Genomic DNA, 21,258 nt, shown 5'->3' with positions numbered 1-21,258 from the left:
CATTTACATTTTTTATTTAACTAGACAAGTCAGTTAAGAACAAATTCTTATTTACAATGACGGCCCACTTGTAAAGCACCCCCGGCCAAACCCCCCCTAACCCGGACGACGCTGGGCCAATTGTGCTCCTCCCTATGGGACTCCCGATCACGGCCGGTTATGATAGAGCCCGGGATCGAACCCGGGTCTGTAGTGACGCCTCTAGCACTGTAATGGAGTGCATTAGAACTCTGCGCCACTCGAGAGGCCCATTACAGACTTACATTTTCTATACCTGACAAATACCATTCTTGTGATCCACACTAAATAAATAAAAATCAAATAAATAAAAATCTGAGCCTTACGGTATACGAGTGTCATCAAGGGGATACAAGCTGGTCTGTATAACATGAGACGATAATGCAAGCTATTTGACATCCATGATTTGGGCCGATCATTATTACCTCTGCCTCTTTGACAACTGTTAAATCTCGTTATGCATACAGTACCATACAAAACCCACAAAAAATAGGCAGTTTAAAAGAAAACTAACAAGTGCTCAATGCTTGTTATGATGCATATTTCCATGTGCAAAACAATAAAAGCATTTTTTTTTTTTTTTATCAGCAGACTCTTCAAGTCAACCAATACTGCTAGTGCTATGTAGGTAGCGACCTGGATTCAGGTCTGGTAGATAGCTCTTTTTCATCCTGTGCCTCTGGAAAACAGAGACTGGGGCCCACCCAGGGCCCACCTTATGCTGTGAAGCAGTAGTGCAGGTTGTCATCTTTGAAGCCATACTCCTGGGTGATGTGCTGGAGCACCCCACCCTGCTGCAGCCGGATCCCGTAGAGCAGCGCCTCTCCTCGGTCCTGTGACAGACCCACCTGCAACAGCCACTCTACCAGCTCACTGCCAAGAAAAGTGTTCGCCACTGTCCTCTCCCCACACCTGTGTGTCAGAGGAAGGATCCACCAACGGGCCAGTTAGGCACTCCCCACAGCTGACAGGTCCAAGAGGAATGAGAGAGAGAGAGAGAGAGAGGGAGCAGATAGAGTGCCTTCAGAAAGTATTCACACACCCTTTCACATTTTGTTGTATTAAAATGGGATTCAAATTGATTTTGTCATTTTCTGTCAAGATCGACACAAAATACTAAAAATGTCAAAGTGGAATTTGTAAAACAATTCATGCAAAATAAAACACTATATCTAGATTAGATAAGTATTAAACCCCCGAGACAACCATTTGCAAGTCTTGCCATATATTTTCAAGCAGATTTAAGTCAAAACTAACTCTGCCACATTCACCATCTTCTTGGTAAGTAACTCCAGCGTAGATTTGGCCTTGCGTTTTGGGCTATTGTCCTGCTGAAAGCTGAATTCACCTCCCAGTGTCTGGTGGAAAGCAGACAAACAGGTTTTCCTCTAGGATTTTGCCTGTGCCTAGTGCCATTCAGTTTATTTTTTATCCTGAAAGAAATCCAGAGTCCTAAATGATTACAAGCAAATCCATAACATGATGCAGCCACCACTATGCTTGAAAATATGGAGAGTGGTACTAAGTAATCTGTTGTATTGCATTTAGGTTTTAGGTTAGGTTAGTATTGTGGAGTAACTACAATGTTGTTGATCCATCCTCAGTTCTCCTGTCAAAGCCATTAAACTAACTGTTTTAAAGTCAACATTGGCCTCATGGTAAAATTGCTGAGCGGTTTTCTTCCTCTCCGGCAACTGAGTTAGGAAGGACACCTGAATCTTTGTAGTTCACCATCCTCAAAGGGATATTCAATGTCTGCTTCTTTTTTTTTCTTCTTTTACCCATTTACCAATAGGTGCCCTTCTTTGCAGGGCATTGGAAAACCTTCCTGGTCTTTGTGGTTGAACCTGTGTTTGAAATTCACTGCTCGACAGGGACCTTAATAATTGTGTGTGTGGGGTACAGCGATGAGGTAGTAATTTAAAAATCATGTTAAACACTATTATTGCACACAGAGTTAGTCCATGCAACTTGTTAAGCAGATGTTCACTCCTGAACTTATTTAGGCTTTCCATAAAAGGGTTTGAATACTTATTGACTCAAGACATTATCTTTTTTAATTAATAAATGTAATACTAAAATTTCACCTTGACATTATGGGGTCTTGGGGTGTAGACCAGTGACAAAAAAAACTAATCTCAATATAATCCATTTTACATTCAGGCTGTAACAAAACAAAATGTGGAAAAAGGGATGTGAAATGTGAATACTTTCTATAGGAACTATAGCTAGGATGGCACACCGAAACAAACGCAAGAGAGAAGTGCTCAACACAACCCATGCAAAAAAAATATTCATATTAGGGATGATCAATGGGTATAATGCAGTTGTTACACAAACTGTGTCAGACTGTCAAATCCTAAGCAAAGTTGTGAATTACTGCATAATATGGGAGGTTTCATATATACTGTGAGCCGTTTTAGGAAATGCACAGTGGGTGCACAGTAAAAGCAGGGGGTCTATTGAATCCCTGAACAGAGCAGCCCTGTAAGGTGACTAATTGACCCCTCACCTCTTATTCTGGACAATGTCCCGGACACACTGCTCTTTGTGGTATCTGATGAACTGAGTGCAGGTCATCATGATGTCATCAGATACAACCAGTTGAGGCTGCTCCTCTGGCTTCCTTCTATGCCACAGACAGGATATCCTGGGCACAGGTCCAAAAAAAGTATTCTCAAGGCTTCTTATTCAATACACAGCTCACTACTTGATCATATGAAATGCATGTCAGTGAGCCTCTTACTTCTTTTTAAATGGCAGTATTATCAAATGTTTGTCCAGCCCAAAAAGCCCGAACGAGATGAAGCCCTGAGAACAGCAAAACACAGATATGTAAACACCACCACCATTGAGTAAATACAGTGGCTCCAAATCCCAATGTGTCTATGGAGACCTATATGTACGGTACCTGTCCATAGTTGACCACAGCACAGAAGAACTGCAGCTCTAAGTAAAGTCTCCCAGGAACTCGACTAAAGAGCCACCACAGGCAGCTGGACAGGTTCTAAAACAGGGGAGAGAGATTGAAACAGGGATTGTCACACTCGCCCAAAACTGAAGGACAGGACAGCCGTAAAACAACTCAACATACAGGTTCTGTCGCACAAGGCCATTTCCATGTAAAAGGACCCATGAGCACCAACATGTGAAGTTCATAGGAGCACAACAAATTTGGTGTCAAATGAGGATGTTTTTGAGAAATGAAGGCATATACATTTTCCAACCATTCATCCTAAAATTAGGAATAAGCGAAGGCTTTGATTTCTGGTCAAACCTTACAAAGGTATTCGAAAAACATCAAAACACAATGTTGAAGTTAACAGGATAGTTCACCCAAATTAACACATTGGTTTCCTTACCCTGTAAGCAGTCTATGGACAAGGTATGAAAGCAATCCATGCTTTGGTTTAGTTGCCCTGGTACTGTTTCCACATGTGGCACAAATCACATTCAAGTCATGGGACTGATATTAGCATTTTTCAAGCATTATGTCCAAATCACCCGAAAGTATCTAAAAATTATTGTGAAGCTTAACAAAGTCACTTATAGATGTTTTGAACATGTGCAAAAAAAATGCTAATACCGGTTCCATGACTTGAATGGATTTGTGCCACAAATGCTAAAACGTTAGAATGTGGAAACAGTGCCAGGGAAACTAAACCAAAGCATGGATTGATGTCCTTAGACTGCTTAGTGCGTACAGAGTAAGGAAACCAATATGTCATTTTGGAATTTGGGTGAACTATCCCTTTAAGACCCTTACCAACTAATATCAATTTACATTTAATTTTGCAGAATTGATTTGCCTTCTGTAAGTTTACGAAATATTGCCTAGTGTCTTCTCATTTTGTATCAAAAAACCCACATATCTTTAAGATATATTCAAATTTCTCTCCCTCATGAGGGAGGATAATGACAATTCACTGAAGTAACAAGTAAAAGGTAAACCTACCAACTATAGTGTTTTTACTGATAACAATTTTGTTAATGATTTATTATGGGATTTAAACGTGTCATTCTGTTATAAAATCCAAAATAGAATCACCGGAAAAGAATCAGTAACAGAGTGACTGCAATTAAATGAGCTAAAATGGGAAATGATAGTCACAAACCACAGTTGGGGCACCTGTTACCACCCTCCCTTCCAATGGCATACTGTTCAGCTGATAATTATGAAAACAGTCTGAACAACCCTTCCCTCTCTCTCACCCAGCCTTTCTCCTTGTCTACCTTTCTTTTCTCTCCAGTTACCCGGATCAGTCCCGAGACCCCAGAACTTTGGGGGGGGGGGGGGCTTTCATTTATCTGACTTTAATTTATCTGCATGTCCAGCCCTTATATTTACCATAATTGGCCCAGCGTTGTCCAGGTTTGGCCGGGGTAGGCCGTCATTGTAAATAAGAATTTGTTAACTGACTTGCCTAGTTATATAAAGGTTACTAAAAAGTTTAAAATGAAAGGTTAGGCAAAGCAAAAACTTGATCAAAAATGAATTTATATGATTGCTCTTAAGTACAGAAATTGTTTGGTCAGTGGGAAATTAATATCAAACTAGTCAGTGACAACTGTGTGGAGATTGGAGTTCGTGACAGCAACTATGTGAGCTTATTACAGTATTACAGACACTGTCCTTGGATTTCCTATGATCTTCTAGAAGAACCCCATACCCTCTGATGACTCTTGTGTAGCTTGATTGTTATAGAGTAAAATACATGCGTGTTTGAGAGCCTCAGCTTTTCATAGATACAAATTTATTAAAAGCTATCTGAAACCATTCGGACTCTACAAACATTTTTGTAATTAAAAAAATTAATAAATCACAGATTAATGGATGAATCCAAATTGTACAACCAAGAAGTCTGTAGTTCTAACACCCAATGTTTAAAAGGGGTTAGAAGTCCAAATCGTGTTGGCATGGCGGTGGGACTCATTGGGTTAATGTCACCTCTCCCGGCTCTTACTGACACACATCCACGAGGCCCCTCGCTTTCCATTTACTGTAACCAGCGTCCTCACCCACTGAGCACAGACGGACACCGGATGTCCATGGACGTCAAAAAATAGTTGACATTTTGTCAGTCCAAATCTGAACCAATCAAAGACCTCTCTGTTTCACAAAATTGAACAGCACATTACAGTAAAGAAGATTAGAGGTCAGTAAAGTACAGTACAATAGGGTTTAGTAACAGTCTCAGCGTCATTCTGTAATAGTGAGTCAGTCACTCACAGCTAGTAGGCTGACGGTCAGTAGCAGGCATAAGAGCACATGGCGGGCCACCTGTCTGTCTGCCACCTGCCTCTGCTGTTCCTCCTGGGCCAGTAGACAGCCTGGTGACTCACAGCCAGTCTCACACTGACCTGAGGGAGACCACAGAGCAGACACACTGTTAGTGACCCACAGGGTGATGACTGATAACAAAAGTATGTGGACACCTGTATGTGGTATGTGGTTACTGGCCCGACGCTCTAACCACTAGGCTACCTGCCGCCCCACAAGCCACCACATTGCTGCGGGGACTTGCTTCCATTCAGCCACAAGAGCATTAGTGAGGTCAGGCACTGCTGTTGGGCGATTAGGCCTGGCTCGCAGTCGTTGTTCCAATTCATCCCAAAAGTGTTCGATGGTGTTGAGGTCAGGGCCCTGTGCAGGCCAGTCAAGTTCTTCCACACCGATCACGACAAATCAATTATGTATGGACCTTGCTTTGTGCACAGGGGCATGCTGAAACAGGAAAGGGCCATCCCCAAACTGTTGCCACAAAGTTGGAAGCACAGAATCGTGTATGCTGTAGCTGGAACTAAGGGGCCTTGCCCAAACCATGAAAAACAGCCCCAGACCATTATTCCTCCACCAAACTTTCAAGCTGGCACTATGGTAGTGTTCTCCTTGTATCCGCAAACCCAGATTTGTCTGTCGGACTGCCACATGGTGAAGCGTGATTAATCACTCCAGAGAAAGTATTTCCACTGATCCAGAGTCCAATGGTGGCGAGCTTTACACCACTCAAGCCGACACTTGGCATTGCGCATGGTGATCATAGACTTGTGTGCGGCAGCTTGGCCACGGAAACCCATTTCATGAAGCTCCCGACAAACAGTTCTTGTGCTGACGTTACTTCCAGAGGCATTATGGAACTTGGTAGTGAGGGTTGCAACCGAGGGCAGACGATTTTTACACGCCGAGCGCTTCAGCTGTCCCGTTCTGTGAACTTGTCTGGCTTACCACTTCGCCTCTGAGCTGTTGTTGCTCCTAGACGTTTCCACTTCATAATAACAGCACTTACAGTTGACCGGGGCAGCTCTAGCAGGGCAGAAATTTGACTAACAGGCATTTTGGAAAGGTGTCATCCTATAACGATACCACTTTGAAAGTCACCGAGCTCTTCAGTAAGGCCATTCTACTGCCAATGTTTGTCTATGCAGATCGCATGGCGGTGTGCTCGATTTTATACACCTGTCAGCAACGGGTGTGGATGAAATAGCCAAATCCTCTAATTTGAAGGGGTGTCCACATACTTTTGTATTTACAGTGCATTCGGAAAGTATTCAGACCACTTCCTTTTTCCACATTTTTGTTACGTTACAGCCTTATACTAAAATTGATTAACTAAAAATTTTCCTCATCAATCTACACTCAATACCCCATAAGAAAAAATGTAATCCGCATCATACACTTGATTAACTAGTATTATATACACATGACATAAATCCAGCTAACATATACCTATGTTGATGCTTCCAGTTCCGGCTGACTCAAACATGTCACGGATATCTGGGATAGTTTGGGTATCTTGGCCAGTCTGGGGCCTCAGATCCTCAGTAGTGCCTAGCATAGAGTCTCTCTCCAGGACATGGTACTTTGAGTCCCACGTGCCTCGACGGAGGCCCACCAAAGAGCACCCGCCCAGCACTATGCTGAAGGCAAGCACAACTGAGGTGCAGATGATCTGCAGAAAACACAAAGACAGAAGGTCAGGATGATGAGGTCATGTTCTATGAGAGATGCCGTCTTCTTTCCCCAGTCTGTCTCACCTGGGGTCTTCCATAAAAGAAAGCCGAATCGATGGTGTCAGGCATCCTCTCCCCAGTTACGAGGAGCACTGCTGCCACAAGGGCTGGGACTCTGTTGACATAAGATACGAACTGTGTTTGAGCAGCAGATTCAACAAAAAAGGTCCCTTGGTTTCCAATAATTCAATTATTCAGTGGAAAGCTCATGACTCACCCCCAGCCTGCAATCACCAGGAAGCCTGGCGCAACCTTCAGCTCACCACCTCTCTTCATCAACACAAGGGAAAGTGCTATCAGACCTAAAACAAAGCAACATGGACTCTATGGTGAGAGAATCATTGCCAGACACCGCACCATTCACATTTTAAAAATCACAGTATGTTAACATACAACACAAAAGCATACTATAAGAGAAAATGGTGGTATTATAAATGTTGATGGTTGTGTGTGTGACAGACATACCTGGCCATACATAAGTACTGTACAGTGAGCCGTACAACAGTGTGAATGTCAACACGTGTCCAATGAAGCGGTCTTGTCTCACGACAAAGTTCCACATGATCATGCTAACACAAGCTAGAATCTGGACGCACGGAGAGGCAAAACGTCAATAGACAGCAGCAAGCAATCCTAAAACGACATTTAGACAGTGATATTGCTAATTTGGCTTTGTACAATATGATATGTACAACATTATTCAATGGAAATACTGATACAATATGCATATGGGATGGATGTTTTGTGAAAACTAACAGATATTCAAAAAGGCAAGCCTTGCCTGTGCCAAGAACAGGTTGACGGTGAACATGTGAGGTAGTCTCTTAAATTTCTTACTCAGGAACATGACAGTAACTGTCCAAGCCTGTAACAAAGAGATAAGAGATCTCAACATTTGATATGCTTGTCTACACATACCATACAGAAAAGGATAGCATACTTATGTAAACTGCAAAGGCAATTTCATCATATCCGGTCCCAATAAACACCACATGCATTCTAGAGCAGTAACATTCAGTGAAACTACATCACAGGTTATAAGAAAGGTCATATGACCAGTCTAGACTGTCAAAAAATGGGCAGCCTAGAGAGAACAAGAGAAAATAAACTGTCCTAAATGAAAAGCTGCTCTCTGTGTTTTACTAGCGTTGTGTTGCCTTGAAGTTAAACTGAGGCAACATTATAGGAGGAAGTAAGCCTCAAGTATCATATCATTGGCACCAGACAGAGACATCCTGCTTATGACTTTGAACTGCCTGGTTGCAAGTCATATCTCCACCCCTACTGTTCATCGACTTCCTGCTCTAAGCTTTTCAATATCATTGTTTCCATTTTCAATACTGAATCAACGTAGCCTAGTCTAGACAGTATCATCTAACAGTATCACCTGATACCCCCCTCAACTACTGTCCCCAAAACCGCCCCCAAATAACACAATATGAATGGGATAATGTGAATAGAAGCTTTAGTACAATAAACACCTGCTTGTAGGTTATAATTTCCTGAAGTCCGACCACCCTGCCTGAAATAAAATAAATAACCAGCACAAAGCCAGTTGAAAAGTAAAGATTACAGTTAATGATAGTTCTTTGATAATGATGGGAGGCAGGGGGAAAACTCACCAGTGCAACTAAGCTGATGATGCTGACATTAAAGCTGACATTCTGCAGAGAATCCATCAATGGCTTAGGGTCCATCCATGGTATTGTCAGCAACCAAGCAGAAACATACATAATGGGAGCTGAGAGAAATGTGCTTACTACCATCCCTGAGGTAACCTGTTAGAAAACAATACACAAGAAAAATGTGACACTGTCCATGTCTTCATATGACATACACTTCTATCCATATAGGAGAGAGTAGATGACTTACAACTTGTAGCTCCATGTTATAGTGAGCAGCATAGATGGCCACACTGGGGGCACTAGGGAAGACTCCATAGAGGAAGGCATAGTTGGAGAGGCTGGAGTGTTCGAGATTAGAGCTGGTGTTGTCAGCATCCAGCAGCTCCACCGTCTCTCGACAGATCAATGGCATCACCAACCTCCGGAAGATCAAACACGTAAAGTTTCATTGTAATGTTGCGGTTGCGAAATGTTACAAGATAAATGCCTGATTCATTCACAAGGAATCATCAGGTAAGAAGGAAGAGACTATATTTTCAAGGGTCTGGCTCGTGGCCTGGTCCCAGATCTATTTGTGCTTTAGCCTACTCCATTGTCATGGACTTGAGGCTTACTTCCTCCTATAATGTTGCCTCAGTTTAACGTCTTCAAGGCATCACGATGCTAGTAAAACACAGAGAGCAGCTTTTCATTTAGGACTGTTTATTTTCTCCTGTTCTCTTTAGGCTGCCCATTTTGAGACAGTCTAGACATCCCTCAGCCGTTTACCAAAACAGTGGTGGGGTTTCCGCTTTGTTATCGTTTGAAATGCAGATTCCCCCTTCAAGATTGCATGAGAATAAATAAAGGTTTCAAGGTCAAAAATACTGAAACGTGGATGTATTCAAGAATGTTTGTATTACACAAAACAAAAATGGTAGTCATGTGCCAAGGTTGCCTGGTGTGCAGCAGACCAATACGAGTCCACAGTTAGCTCGGAGTCAATAACAGTACACAGAACACCTAACACTTAATTACAAGGAGATGTGGTCTCATGTCCTGACACTATGTCTACAGTGTGTTTTTATTTACAGTATGAATGTGTATGAAGTGTAGGCCATTATGAATATTAAATAATAGAAGCCTACATGTATAATAATCTAACTTAACATTCTTAAACTCAAAACAATCCATCATAAATCCCCGTAAACACTCACAGTTTTGCTGTGATGAGCAGGATAAGGGCTACAACCGTGGACCTGGTGAGCTTCCCCAACTGGCCCACCATGGAGAGGCCCAAGTAGAACAGAGCTGCTCCTCCAAAAGAGTTGGCCAGGCCATCCACAAACTGCTCCATGAAAGCAGGGATCTTCTGATCCAGGATGAAGTGGAAGATAATGCCAATAACAACCATGAAGACCATGGGGTTCTTCAGAACCTGCAGGATGACCACACCCACTATCTGGAGTTTGCGCTGCTGCCGGTCTCTCTGATCCCTCCACTTCTGGATCTCACAGAAGGCAAACCCAATGGGGTTGAGAAGCATGAGGGACACTGGTGCTACCAGGTAAATGTACTGTAGATACTCTGGGTGTGTGTTCTTGTACAAGGCCTCAACTGTGAAGAAAGGTACAGTTCAGGAAGTTCCCTTTTAGGGAGGAGAGCAGAGTGAATCAAACATTTTGTCACAAACCAACAAGATTTTAAAGAATGACATAAAGACATATTTCCTTTGTTCTGAGGTTCTGCAGGAGGTTATCCATTTTAAAAGGACTGAAACTGAAAGGATGGAAAGACTAATACAACACTCACCAATCGGGTATCCCAAAGCAAAGTCATTGCTTTGAGTAGCAAAGATGGAGAATAGGCCAGCTTTGCTGAAGCGAGTGTCAGGACTGGCAACCAGTAGTGTAATCACACACACAATGAAAAACACAGACACCTTGGCGATGAGAATACTCCACAGAAATGGCCAGATGACATTCCCAAAGTCCAAGAGTACCATGTTCTTAAAGAGCAATGCTGGGAGGGCAAACTTGGACACAAAGTTCCCCAATCCTTTGGCCTGTGTGGATGTGATGATGTTTGCTCGACCAGCAATATAGCCACACAAGATGATCCCAAAACACTCCAGGAGTGCTGGGAAGAGCTTGTCAATGGACATGGTGGGAGGGGTGTCAGAGGGATCCAAGTCCCCATTTGAAAGGTTGAGGTTGTTACTGATGGCAGGGACCTCCATTGTGGTGCTGGTGGTTTAAATCCTCAGATATCAGCTCTCATGCCTGGCCACGCTGATGGGGTTGCTGGTGTCACTACCAGTTACTGAAAATCTATACTTGGAGAACAATCAAACTACAATTTAAATTTGGCGTCTCTAAAACTGCATCGTTGGAAAAGGGCTCGTAACTTAGTAAGCACTGTTGTATTCGGCACATGTGACAAACAACATTTGATTAGATTTCGATTTGAACCATTTATACATGGTAGTTACATAGGTAAACCTTTCAGCCAAATGAATGTCCCAACAGACTCACGAAGTTGAGTCCTGAAGCGAAGGTATAACCACCATTTACAGTTTTTTTTTTAGATGTAACGTCAATATTAGGCACAAACTCGTAAACAGTCTATTACAGTAGTTACTTTGTAGCGATATATCCTTCTCACAATGTAAAATGTTAGATACAACGTATCAATTACAACAACAAAAAATTCGATCAACTGTTCTATAATACACGTTAGTGAAAATATTGATAAACATGCATGCACCCAGCAATCTGAGCTAATTAATGTATGGTTAAAAAAAATGGCTAGCATTGCTATTAGCTTGATGAAAAATAGAGCGCCATTCTTTAAAAAGACAACTAAGGTAGCTAGCTACCAGTACCTACAGATAATCAAGGCATGGAGTTCGAGAGGGTTGGCTAACTAAATTACCTAGCTAGCTAGCCAATTCACCGAACTCTAGCCAGTTAGTACGTGCGATATTTATAAATAGGTGACAACATGACACGCTAGTTTGCCAAATGCCAATATACGGGGTGCTATTTAGACTAGTCGACAAGTGACTGTAAAAAAAGACAAGACAACTTACCGGTATCTCTCTATGTCACAACAACCCGCAATTTCCTTCTTGTTCTGACAGCAAACTACTTCACCAATCACATTAGACTACATGGGGGGCCGGGGGGAAACAATTTAGCCGAATTTTGCACATGGGCCTATCACGTGGTCAAAATTCAGTCTTTTGTAGTATTCAGACCTCAACGTTCCACAATGTTTCACATGCACCAGTACTGTTGAGATACTATTTCATTTTTGATAGCATTGATTGTTCTTTCATTTGTCAATAAGGATTTTCTTTTTTCCAAAATATGCACAAAATTCAACTTAGTAAACAGATATAGAAAATTGACTACCAGGGTCAAGTATAAACTTGATTTAAATACTGAATTATAGATTAATGAAAACATATAACAAAATACATTGAGGAACTAGAACTTGATTACAATAAACTTGATTAGAATGTGGATCAACTGCTCTATAATTAACACACATTAGTGAAAATATGGATAAACATGCATGCACCCAGCAATCTGACCTAATTGTATGTTTCAGGTAAGACCCAGATGCAGACAAAGTCAAAGTAACAACAGTTTATTAATAGAACAGGGGTAGTCAAAAGGCAGGTCAAGGGCAGGCAGAGGTCAGTAATCCAGATAGGTGGGGCAAAGATACAAGACGGCAGGCAGGGTCAGGGCAGGCAGAATGGTCAACACCGGGAAAACTAGGAAACAGGAACAATCGAGAGACAGGAGCAGAGGGAAAACCGCTGGTAAGCTTGACAAAACAAAACAAACTGGCAACAGACAAACAGAGAACACAGGTATAAGACAATCACAAAGACAGGTGAAACAGATCAGGGTGTGACAAATTGCAAACCACCCAATAATAATTCATATTTATACTGTTAACATGAGGGTCAAAAACAGCAGCAAGCAAGTCTTCACACAGCAATATTTGACTTTTAGAGTCACTTGGGCCCAGAGTTTTTCCTGGTCAGGTCAATAAAAACGTCTGGCACTATACATGACACACCGCAGACCTCTAGGGTGTCATGCTCAGCTCAATGAGACGGCCTGCGAACACCCCCAGTGTGCCAATGATACACACTGCCATGAACACACACAGCAGAATGTGATCCAGCACCATGGCTACAAACTTCCACTCTTCAGCAGCCTGGGAAAAGAGGAGAACAATTAGAAACATGTAAACGGATATCTTTAAGGAGAAATCTGTGGGAAGGATAGAAATTAATTCCAGAGTCTTACACTGTTGGACTCCTCATCAGATTTCATGGTCTCAGCGATGTACTTCACCCCCTCAATAGCACTGCGTACGTCTTGGTTCTTGGTGATGGGGGACTGGTAGGTGACTGCAGTAGGGGTGGGCTTGCCTGAGATGTCTGAGATGTCAAAGTCAGCACCATAGATGTTTTTATCCTGTTTCTCCTTTGCAGGACGTTTCATTGTTGAGAAAAACATGAGGTTGGGAATGGTGTCAATGAAAATCTGTGAAGAAAAAATAAGAACAGAAGTTATACTGAGACAGGTAAAATACCTACAATGTGCCAAATTCAGACACTTATCTGGCTCCTCAATTTAACAATATCATGGTCAAATCAGAAAATACAGTCAACTATACAGTTATACAGTAAACAACTTCAGTCATCTATATTCTGTCACTAGATGGCAGTACTGGGGAGGGCACTTTTTTTTGTTGGTACTATTATGAAGACTTGATACCACAGTGTGTCTGCCATGTTGTTTCATGACCAATTTGTGAATACTGTATGCTTAAAAATAGATACATTTCTAAACTCTCACACACTCATAAGATTCACAAATCGGATGCACAAGTCATCCTTTGGCTGTGTCATGCCATTTACACATTGCAAATGAACCCAAATGTTATTGTTAGCAAAGCATCATGCTATTCAAACTTATTATTTACATTTTAGTCATTTAGCAGACGCTCTTATCCATTTAACTTAAGACACTCTAAGACCGTTCATATGTTTTTTAGATTTCAAAAACGAATTGTTAGAAATGTACCGGCTGTTCCCACCTTGCGAACCCAGGGGGACATGGTGTGAGTGCTGGGGGAACGGTGGTGGGTGTTGATGACGATGACAGTGATGATGATGGAGGCAATGACGAAAACCATGGTGAAGAGCATGTACTTCCCGATGAGCGGCACAGCACTGGATGTGGAGGGGATGAGCTCAACGATGACCAGCAGGAACACAGTCAGAGACAGCAGGACAGAGATACTCAGAGTCATCTTCTCACCTGAGGACACACATGTTCACAACACTCAGGTCTGCAAAAGCAGACGCATATATTCATCTATGAAGAAAGGCACAATTGGAGTTTGCGATGAATGCAAACTATGTTCCGTTGTGACATAAGGTTATCATTTTCACAATTACAATTGTCGCATACTAAATCAGTCATTCATACAGCACGCAGACAGCTTTGAACAGTTCAGTGGAGAATCCAGGCTCATGACAGAGACTGAACATATGCTCATAAGGGAGACAACTGAGCTTCATAACATCTAACTGTTGTTGAACACTGTGAGAGCAGTTAATAACGAGGTAAGAATGGGTAAAGCAAATACTACAGTCACAGCATTGCTCCAGTGCAACTCAACTGTGACACCCTTTACAATTTAATTGAAAAAAAGAAATCAATAAATAGTCATTTGGTCTCAGGATTTGGGGAGCTAATCCCCCCTCTGGTTGGTCGCCTTCTCTCAGATTAATTACAAGAGGGTGTGAAGTGAGTGAAGTGATCATTATGATAATTGATCTTCTGCATCGCTGCACACTGCAGCTTCAGAGAGAGACTGATAGCAAGAGACTGTCAGTGGCATCACACCCTTTAGGGCACTAACTCATTCTGACCACAGGGAGGAGTAGCCTCTGTCACAACTCTTATAGGCTTGGTCCAATTGAGCTCCTCCAACCTCTCTTTCAGTCCTCCATTAGATGGGTAGGAATTCTGCTTATACAAAAGAACTGTGAGTTGGAGCCTGAACAATATTGCCTATACCATAGCTACAAGCAGGAGTAAAGCAATTAGTTGTTTAATTTGTCCCATCCCATGTAGCCTTCCTTACACATAGGCTTACACACAAACAACCTCAGGTAAGAAAACAGACACACAGGCACACAGACAATATAATTCCTAGTATGTGTTATTTTTAGTTGAGCACCTTCACAACCAGAAGCCAATTTCATGCTATTCTTCACACGTCTGCTGGGGTGTGTGTCCAAAACTTATTCACAGAGATTCTACTGTGGAATGTGAACTATGTGTTGTTTTTGCTGTTCAGTCAAATCAGTAAACCAAGAGGACTTCCATTTTGCATCTCAGCCCCTCCACTGCATCATACTGTAGCAGCAGCCCTATCCGAGTTAGGCAGCCGGAGATGTATTATACATTAAAGGAAAGGCCTGCTCACAGACATGGCAGCACACAGGGTCTCTGGGTAATGAGGCAGGCCTCAACACTGGGAACAGGGCCAGATGCTAGCTGAGACACATCACTGTTACAGCTAATGTAGCTACTAGGAACTTCTGACGCCCAGAGACAGTTAGGAGGACAAGCGTGTAGTTGTACCAGCTGATACAGGTACTTCACAACCACTACATAAATGATCAATGTCGCAGCTATGATGACAACATGTATTTCAGCTCATCTTCAGCCACTTGAAATATAAAAGAGATTTAGAACTGAAATGATTGAAGTGATGCAATACCAACCAGAGTCAGTGGGCAGATAGAAGACGAGGCCAGTGAGGAATGAGAAGAGCATGCAGGGGATGATGACGTTGACGATGAAGTAGAGGGGCAGCCGCAGCATCAGGAAGTGGTAGGTGATGTCCAGGTAGGGCGTGTCTGGGCAGCAGGCATAGTACACCCAGTGTTTCCAGCTGCGGTAGTCCTTCATCACCCACTCTCCACTCTCCATGAAGTTACTCAGGTCAGGACGGTCGCTGTCCTGGTGGACACAGGTAATAAAAATGTAATAAGGAAGCAACTGACCAGAGACGGCACAACCTTATTGGAAGGTTTTAGGACGTGGGGTGTTTTGTATTGGGACTTAGAACAATATGTAAAATCAGCACTGGGCTGTATGTGTATACACAGCTGTATCACAGGAGATACACAGGGGATCAATTAGAGAAATATGACAAAATAGTGATTATGATTATTACGGGATTGACGACAACCAAGTTGCCATCATAGGTCCAGGTACCCAGCTTCATGCTGCAGTTCTGCAGGTCGAAGGGGAAGTGCAATACGATGATCTCACAGTAGCTCCTGAAGATGGCAGGGGGGTTCCACGTGATCATGCCAGTGTGCTCCAGCAGCACTTTGGTCTCGTGAACGATGGCAAAGTCACCATCAGCACTGTGGGCACACACAAACACGGGCATCAGCACGGGAGATAATGTTAACACAGAGTGATGTCACTGCCTAGGGCTTGGCATGGCCCTGCCATCACAGCATCCACACAGGCCAACCAACCAGAGCTGAGACTGGTACAGGTTGCTGTGGCATAGGAGCTGGTTGTCAGGGAGAAACAGCAGTGTGTCAGACGCAGCATATGGTGTGGGGGGAACCTGTGATATAGAAGCCAGATATAGCCTGATGCTATGTGAGCTCTTACCCACTATGCACAGGGAAAGATGGGAAACATCATAACATCCAGTCTGTCTGGTGACATTTTATCACAGTGGGAGAATGGTAAAAAAGAAAGACATTTGATGCAAATATGGCCCTAATCTTACTTGTTATAGAGAACGAGGTCAGGACGCCAAATGTCAGTGGAAGGCACTCTTATCTTTTTGATTCCACCATAATCCTCAGGATTCCATTGCAAGTTCACGTCCTTCCATTGCTGGAAAATGACAGTGCAAGGTACAAAGAGCATACAAAGAAAATTTCAGATAGACTATTTGAAGTTCCTGAAATTAAGTCTGATTCAGATGAAATTGACAAAGAGTGATCATTTCAACATGGAATTTTTCCAGATAATGTTTTGTTACAATTTCTTTAAAATTGATATAAATCAACGGTTTATAGGGATTGTTTACTGTTTCTTATGAAATAATTCTGGAATTCCTTCTAATAATTACCCATACTTACAACTTCCTTATCATTACTCTCTTACAAAATAGCCAGAAAGAAAAATACTTTAATCTCATATTTATATTGCCGTGTTGATACAGGAAATGGCAGAAACAAACCTGTTTCAGTCGAACGTTGCTGTTAACAATCTGGTTGACCTCATCCTGCAGAGAAAGATAATTGATTTTAGTTTCTACATAGTGTTTGACAGTGATGTGAATTGCATGATAAATATTGATTGATATGGGATGGTATGATATCTTTCTTACCACACTGATGAGTTGAATGAGCTGCAGGCCAACTGTAACCACCACTGGGTCCTTGAAGTGAGCGACAGGACGCACCACCTTGTTGTAGCCAGTGAACAGGGTTTTCACCAGACGGGTCTCATCCTCAGAGCCCCAGGCAGAACCTACAAGGAACACAGAGACAGCTTGGCGTATGGCTCGAATGGTACAGTTTGGGGTTTACAGCCTCAGAAGACTGATAGGCAGTGGTTAATGTAAGTGCAAATAGTATATTTATTATTAAAGGGCTTCCCTCCTTCCTTCCCTCATTCCTTCCTTCCTTAATTACTTTGAATCATACACTGTTATAGACCAGTGGTATACTATCATCGTGGGATGCTGGAGGTGATAGAGATGAGAGCTCTGTCAATACAGATAGTGTTTCAGACATGACATCCGCTATTTCTGCTACATATTTGACCCATGCCGGAGCGGTGTCCCATTTCATTTTCCTGCCTGCCCTTGAAATTAAACCTATTTTGCGCAAGAACATACCCCGAGAGCTTGAAAGACGTTTTGAGATATTCAAAACGGTAAATCTATGAAAATTGGCTACAAATATACAGTGTATTTCACAAAACAATCGACTTGTGGAGCCAAACACAGATAGATAGAGCACACATGCCCCTGTCAATCAACAGAGCCTAATGCGGGATGCCTTTTAAACTATTCCAGCATATCCAACAGTCACTATCGTAGCTAAGATATACCTCAAGTAAGATTTGAAATCTTATAGTTAACTAAAGGATAAAGCATTACCAAGAATCAATGAGAAATTATCAGATGTAGATATCCCATGAATGAACTAGATTTGTGAGATATTCAAATATTGGTTTAGGATAGATTACCACCTAAAATATCCTGGCAAAGGTATGTTATAGTCGACAGAAGAACAGTCAGCCAGCCAACAGGCATGGTTAGAATATGCCTTACCTGCCAGAATGATAAGAAGATGAGAAACAAAAAGCAGGCTATTCATTTTTGTGTTATTTTCCCATCAAATCTGGGGTATCCAATGTCCTGAGTCTTCGAATAGAGGGTAAGCAGCTAGTAAAGTGACAACATTGATTTCTGTCTACTTTAAAACGTGGTCTAAATAATGGCAACGCTGACTTGCTGCTTCATGTTCTGTAATGGGGAACAGTATTGTTGTTCGCTGACACCACATGTTATGAGCCACCACCAATAGCTGTCATTTGAGAGGGTCACATTCTTTGTCATCCTTCACATGTTATAAGCTCTACATGGTTGGCTAATCTGGCACTGAAATATCTCACAGTGCAATACTTCCCATATTATTAGACAGTAATAGCATATGGCTGCTTTCCCAAATCATGCCATTTGTTGTGATATATTGACAATCAGGCTATCAGGATATTTGATACGGATCCCATTGGTTAACTTGTGTTACATTATAATGTCCTTTCCAGAATAATTATTTGGGAATCCTATACGATTAGTTTGAGAAAAACACAATGATTTTACATGTCAAATACAGTAATCAAACTGTCACCAAAATTGTCTTGTTTGATCTCTAATAAAGATGTTTTGTCTCCCTCTGAGGGTAATGTTGGACCAACATATCCACAACATCGACCCCATCTAGCTACTGCAATGAGTTTCCAGATGGCCAAGCATCACACCCCAACACCCCACCTCCGCTGTACACCTGCCCCTCCCCACCAAGGCAATGATGGGACCAGGCAAATCCATTTCCCTACAGCCTCCACCTGTTCAATCAGCCAGTCACTCAACCAGCCGCATCATTCATCTTATTTAGTGGCAAATTGCAATTTTGTCAATGTCTGAATCAAGAGAGATCTGTCTCTCTAGCCCCTCCACCCTCCCCATACCAATCATAGACCACCTGAATCCTACAACCTCTAAGTACCTCCTGCCTGGACCCAACCCATGTGACCCTGGAGAAACCCATTGAATCTGCTCATTCAACCTCACCGTGATCAGGCAGTGGGACTGTGTCATCCTATCATTGCGGTTGAGAACCAGTTCATTCTTTCAGCAGGAGTCGGCCCTTATATAGCCCGGCGGGAGTTTCTCTCAGTCAGACCTCTTTTAGTCTCTTTTCTACATGTGATTAAAACACTCTCTTAATCTGAATAATAGTCATGTGGTGTCTGTGGAACATCTGCTCGGCATGGCAGTGCATTGAGCATCTCCCGCTGCCTGTTTCTGCTCCCTACGAGATTATGTGGATTACACTTTCCATGGAGTGTGTTACTGGGATATTTTGACACAATATTTAACCCAAAGAATAGCAGTTTAGTTTTACGTGTATTGTTTATGTTCTGAAGATAAATTATATTTACAATCAATGTATTCTATAATTTAACATGAATTACAATTAAAGCTATTCTAAGAGCTCTTTGATGTTGCAAGGGTATTTAACAGTAGGTCAATTGTTTCATGTACATTTTGTTTTATGGGTATGATGGGTGGGGGAAGGGTTGCAATGGCTGTATAGTACGGGATATTTGTATTTGGTGATGCAATTTTATTTAATGTAGGCCTATGCAATTTAAAAATGTCCCCAAATTTCTACAATATGATAGTGACATAGGCTATAGAAAAATATAGTAAGTGTCCACATTGAGAACTAAATATACGACTACCGTATCTGGGACAAGCATTACATACATTTTCACTTCACATGGCTGAACTGAATACTTCAGCATATTTTAGCATTTGGAAATGTAGGTCAGCCTATGCAGGACAAAATGTCACACAGCTTCATCCAATCAACAGAGAGAAGACAGTTATCTCATGGATCAGAAGCACTAAAACATTTAGATTCATTAATGTGAATATGAATCAGCCATCCCATGGTATATTTAGCGAATTCTATTTGATCTGCATGAAGCTAGGTCTGTCATAACATTATCACAGCAGTAGTCTGAACATTTACATGGGTTTCTTGGTTTGGTCTACTACTGGCTGCAGCTAATAGAGATGCATAATAAATAGCTGAAATTAAATAGAATAACAAGAAATTACAATTTTGTTGACCAATAAACCAAAACTAGAGCTGCATTATTTCACCATTAATTCAAACCTAATGTAAATGATAAACCCCAGCGATAAAGATGTCAAGAATTCCTGAACAGGTATAAATCATACTGAAGCATGAATACAGTAGCCACAAAGATTTGAGTACAAAATGGGAAAGAATAAAAAAGCATGAGGTGCTAAACACAGAAAAGCTTGGGGCAGGTTCAATTTGATCGTATTAAATAATCCAACCTAAAAGCGTAGTGTTTCCACTACGAGAACAATGGCAGAGCATTTAATGGGATTTCACATCATGGGATTTCACATGGGATTTCATATGCTGTCATTCAGGATGGCTGTGGTTCTCCACCAAGAAACCATGGCCAGTGAGATCTCCTAAGGTATACTACAAAGCAGGATCAAGGAATTAGCCAGCTAACTTGACTAAATATTTTCGAATGAACTTTTACTTTTAAAGAAAGTTAAGCTTAAAATGGGCATGCTCTAATTGACTCAACAACCAAAAACTCATATATAGTCAGGTCCATAATTATTGGCACCCTTGATAAAGATGAGCAAAAATTACTTTATAAAATAAATAATATAAATACTGAGGAATATTGAATGCAAAAATTGTTTGGGAAATTATATTATTTTATACTAATACAATTGCTCAGTGAAAGAAGATTTGTTAAACAAGTAATAAATAATGTGCTAAAAGAGATAGGTGTCAAAATTATTGGCACCCCTGTTTTCAATACTCTAGCACCCTTCCCTTGCAAGGATAACGACACTGAGCCTTTTTCTAAAATGCTTTATGAGATTGGAGAACACGTTGGGAGGGATGTTAGACCATTCCTCTATACAGAATATTTCCAGATCCTTGATATCCATCGTCTGGTCTTATGGACTGCCCTCATCAATTCAAACCACCCCATCAATTCAATGGGGTTCAAGCTCAGTGACTGAGAGGGCCATTGTAAAATGTTGATTTTGTGGTCAATTAACCATTTATTTGTGGATTTTGATTAGCGCTTGGGGTTATTGTCTTGCTGGAAGATCCACTTGCGGCCAAGTGTCAGCCTCCTGGCAGAGGCACCCAGGTTTTTGGCAAAAATGTCCTGTTACTTAGTAA

At 41.7% G+C, this 21,258-nt stretch overlaps 2 protein-coding genes across 7 annotated transcripts; both read right to left on the bottom strand.

Annotated features, from left to right (window-relative positions):
* Positions 1-586: 586 nt before the first annotated feature.
* Positions 587-11,843, bottom strand: LOC139546854 (lysosomal cholesterol signaling protein-like). Of its 6 annotated transcripts, none has more exons than XM_071355732.1 (16): positions 11,725-11,843; positions 10,446-10,968; positions 9,851-10,250; positions 8,902-9,073; positions 8,652-8,807; positions 7,811-7,894; positions 7,495-7,615; positions 7,247-7,331; positions 7,054-7,144; positions 6,746-6,968; positions 5,249-5,379; positions 2,930-3,025; positions 2,765-2,829; positions 2,531-2,668; positions 1,290-1,376; positions 593-982 (listed from the first exon to the last, which is right to left on the bottom strand). In XM_071355732.1, the coding sequence occupies exons 2-16, from the start codon at positions 10,870-10,872 to the stop codon at positions 889-891; spliced, it is 2,370 nt and encodes a 789-aa protein (XP_071211833.1). In that variant the 5' UTR covers positions 10,873-10,968; positions 11,725-11,843; the 3' UTR covers positions 593-888. The 6 variants fall into 6 exon arrangements, with proteins under 6 accessions (XP_071211834.1, XP_071211831.1, XP_071211832.1 ...); XM_071355734.1 differs by having other exon boundaries at positions 865-982; positions 1,276-1,376; XM_071355733.1 differs by lacking the exon at positions 1,290-1,376 and having other exon boundaries at positions 587-982.
* Positions 11,844-12,271: 428 nt separating this feature from the next.
* Positions 12,272-18,209, bottom strand: LOC139546856 (acetylcholine receptor subunit alpha-like). Its single transcript, XM_071355736.1, has 9 exons — positions 18,051-18,209; positions 17,100-17,242; positions 16,950-16,994; positions 16,491-16,600; positions 15,915-16,110; positions 15,460-15,697; positions 13,758-13,981; positions 12,962-13,201; positions 12,272-12,869 (listed from the first exon to the last, which is right to left on the bottom strand). The coding sequence occupies exons 1-9, from the start codon at positions 18,094-18,096 to the stop codon at positions 12,738-12,740; spliced, it is 1,374 nt and encodes a 457-aa protein (XP_071211837.1). The 5' UTR covers positions 18,097-18,209; the 3' UTR covers positions 12,272-12,737.
* Between the last annotated feature and the right edge of the window lie 3,049 nt (positions 18,210-21,258).

Source organism: Salvelinus alpinus, chromosome 20, assembly GCF_045679555.1.
Source record: "Salvelinus alpinus chromosome 20, SLU_Salpinus.1, whole genome shotgun sequence".
NCBI lineage: Eukaryota > Metazoa > Chordata > Actinopteri > Salmoniformes > Salmonidae > Salvelinus > Salvelinus alpinus.
Note: the sequence above shows the minus strand (reverse complement) of the source record. Positions and strands in the feature narration are given on the sequence as shown.

Excerpts from the sequence above, each read along its gene's own strand:
- LOC139546854 (XM_071355730.1), bottom strand. The coding sequence starts at position 10,872 with ATGGAGGTCCCTGCCATCAGTAACAACCTCAACCTTTCAAATGGGGAC. Across the intron at positions 5,380-6,745 it reads AACTGGAAGCATCAACATAG|GTCAGTGTGAGACTGGCTGT; the intron begins GTATATGTTAGC and ends GGTCTCCCTCAG. Across the intron at positions 2,669-2,764 it reads ATACTGCCATTTAAAAAGAA|GATATCCTGTCTGTGGCATA; the intron begins GTAAGAGGCTCA and ends ACCTGTGCCCAG.
- LOC139546856 (XM_071355736.1), bottom strand. The coding sequence starts at position 18,096 with ATGAATAGCCTGCTTTTTGTTTCTCATCTTCTTATCATTCTGGCAG. Across the intron at positions 13,982-15,459 it reads CTATCTGCCCACTGACTCTG|GTGAGAAGATGACTCTGAGT; the intron begins GTTGGTATTGCA and ends GTGTGTCCTCAG. Across the intron at positions 12,870-12,961 it reads CTGATGAGGAGTCCAACAGT|GCTGCTGAAGAGTGGAAGTT; the intron begins GTAAGACTCTGG and ends CTCTTTTCCCAG.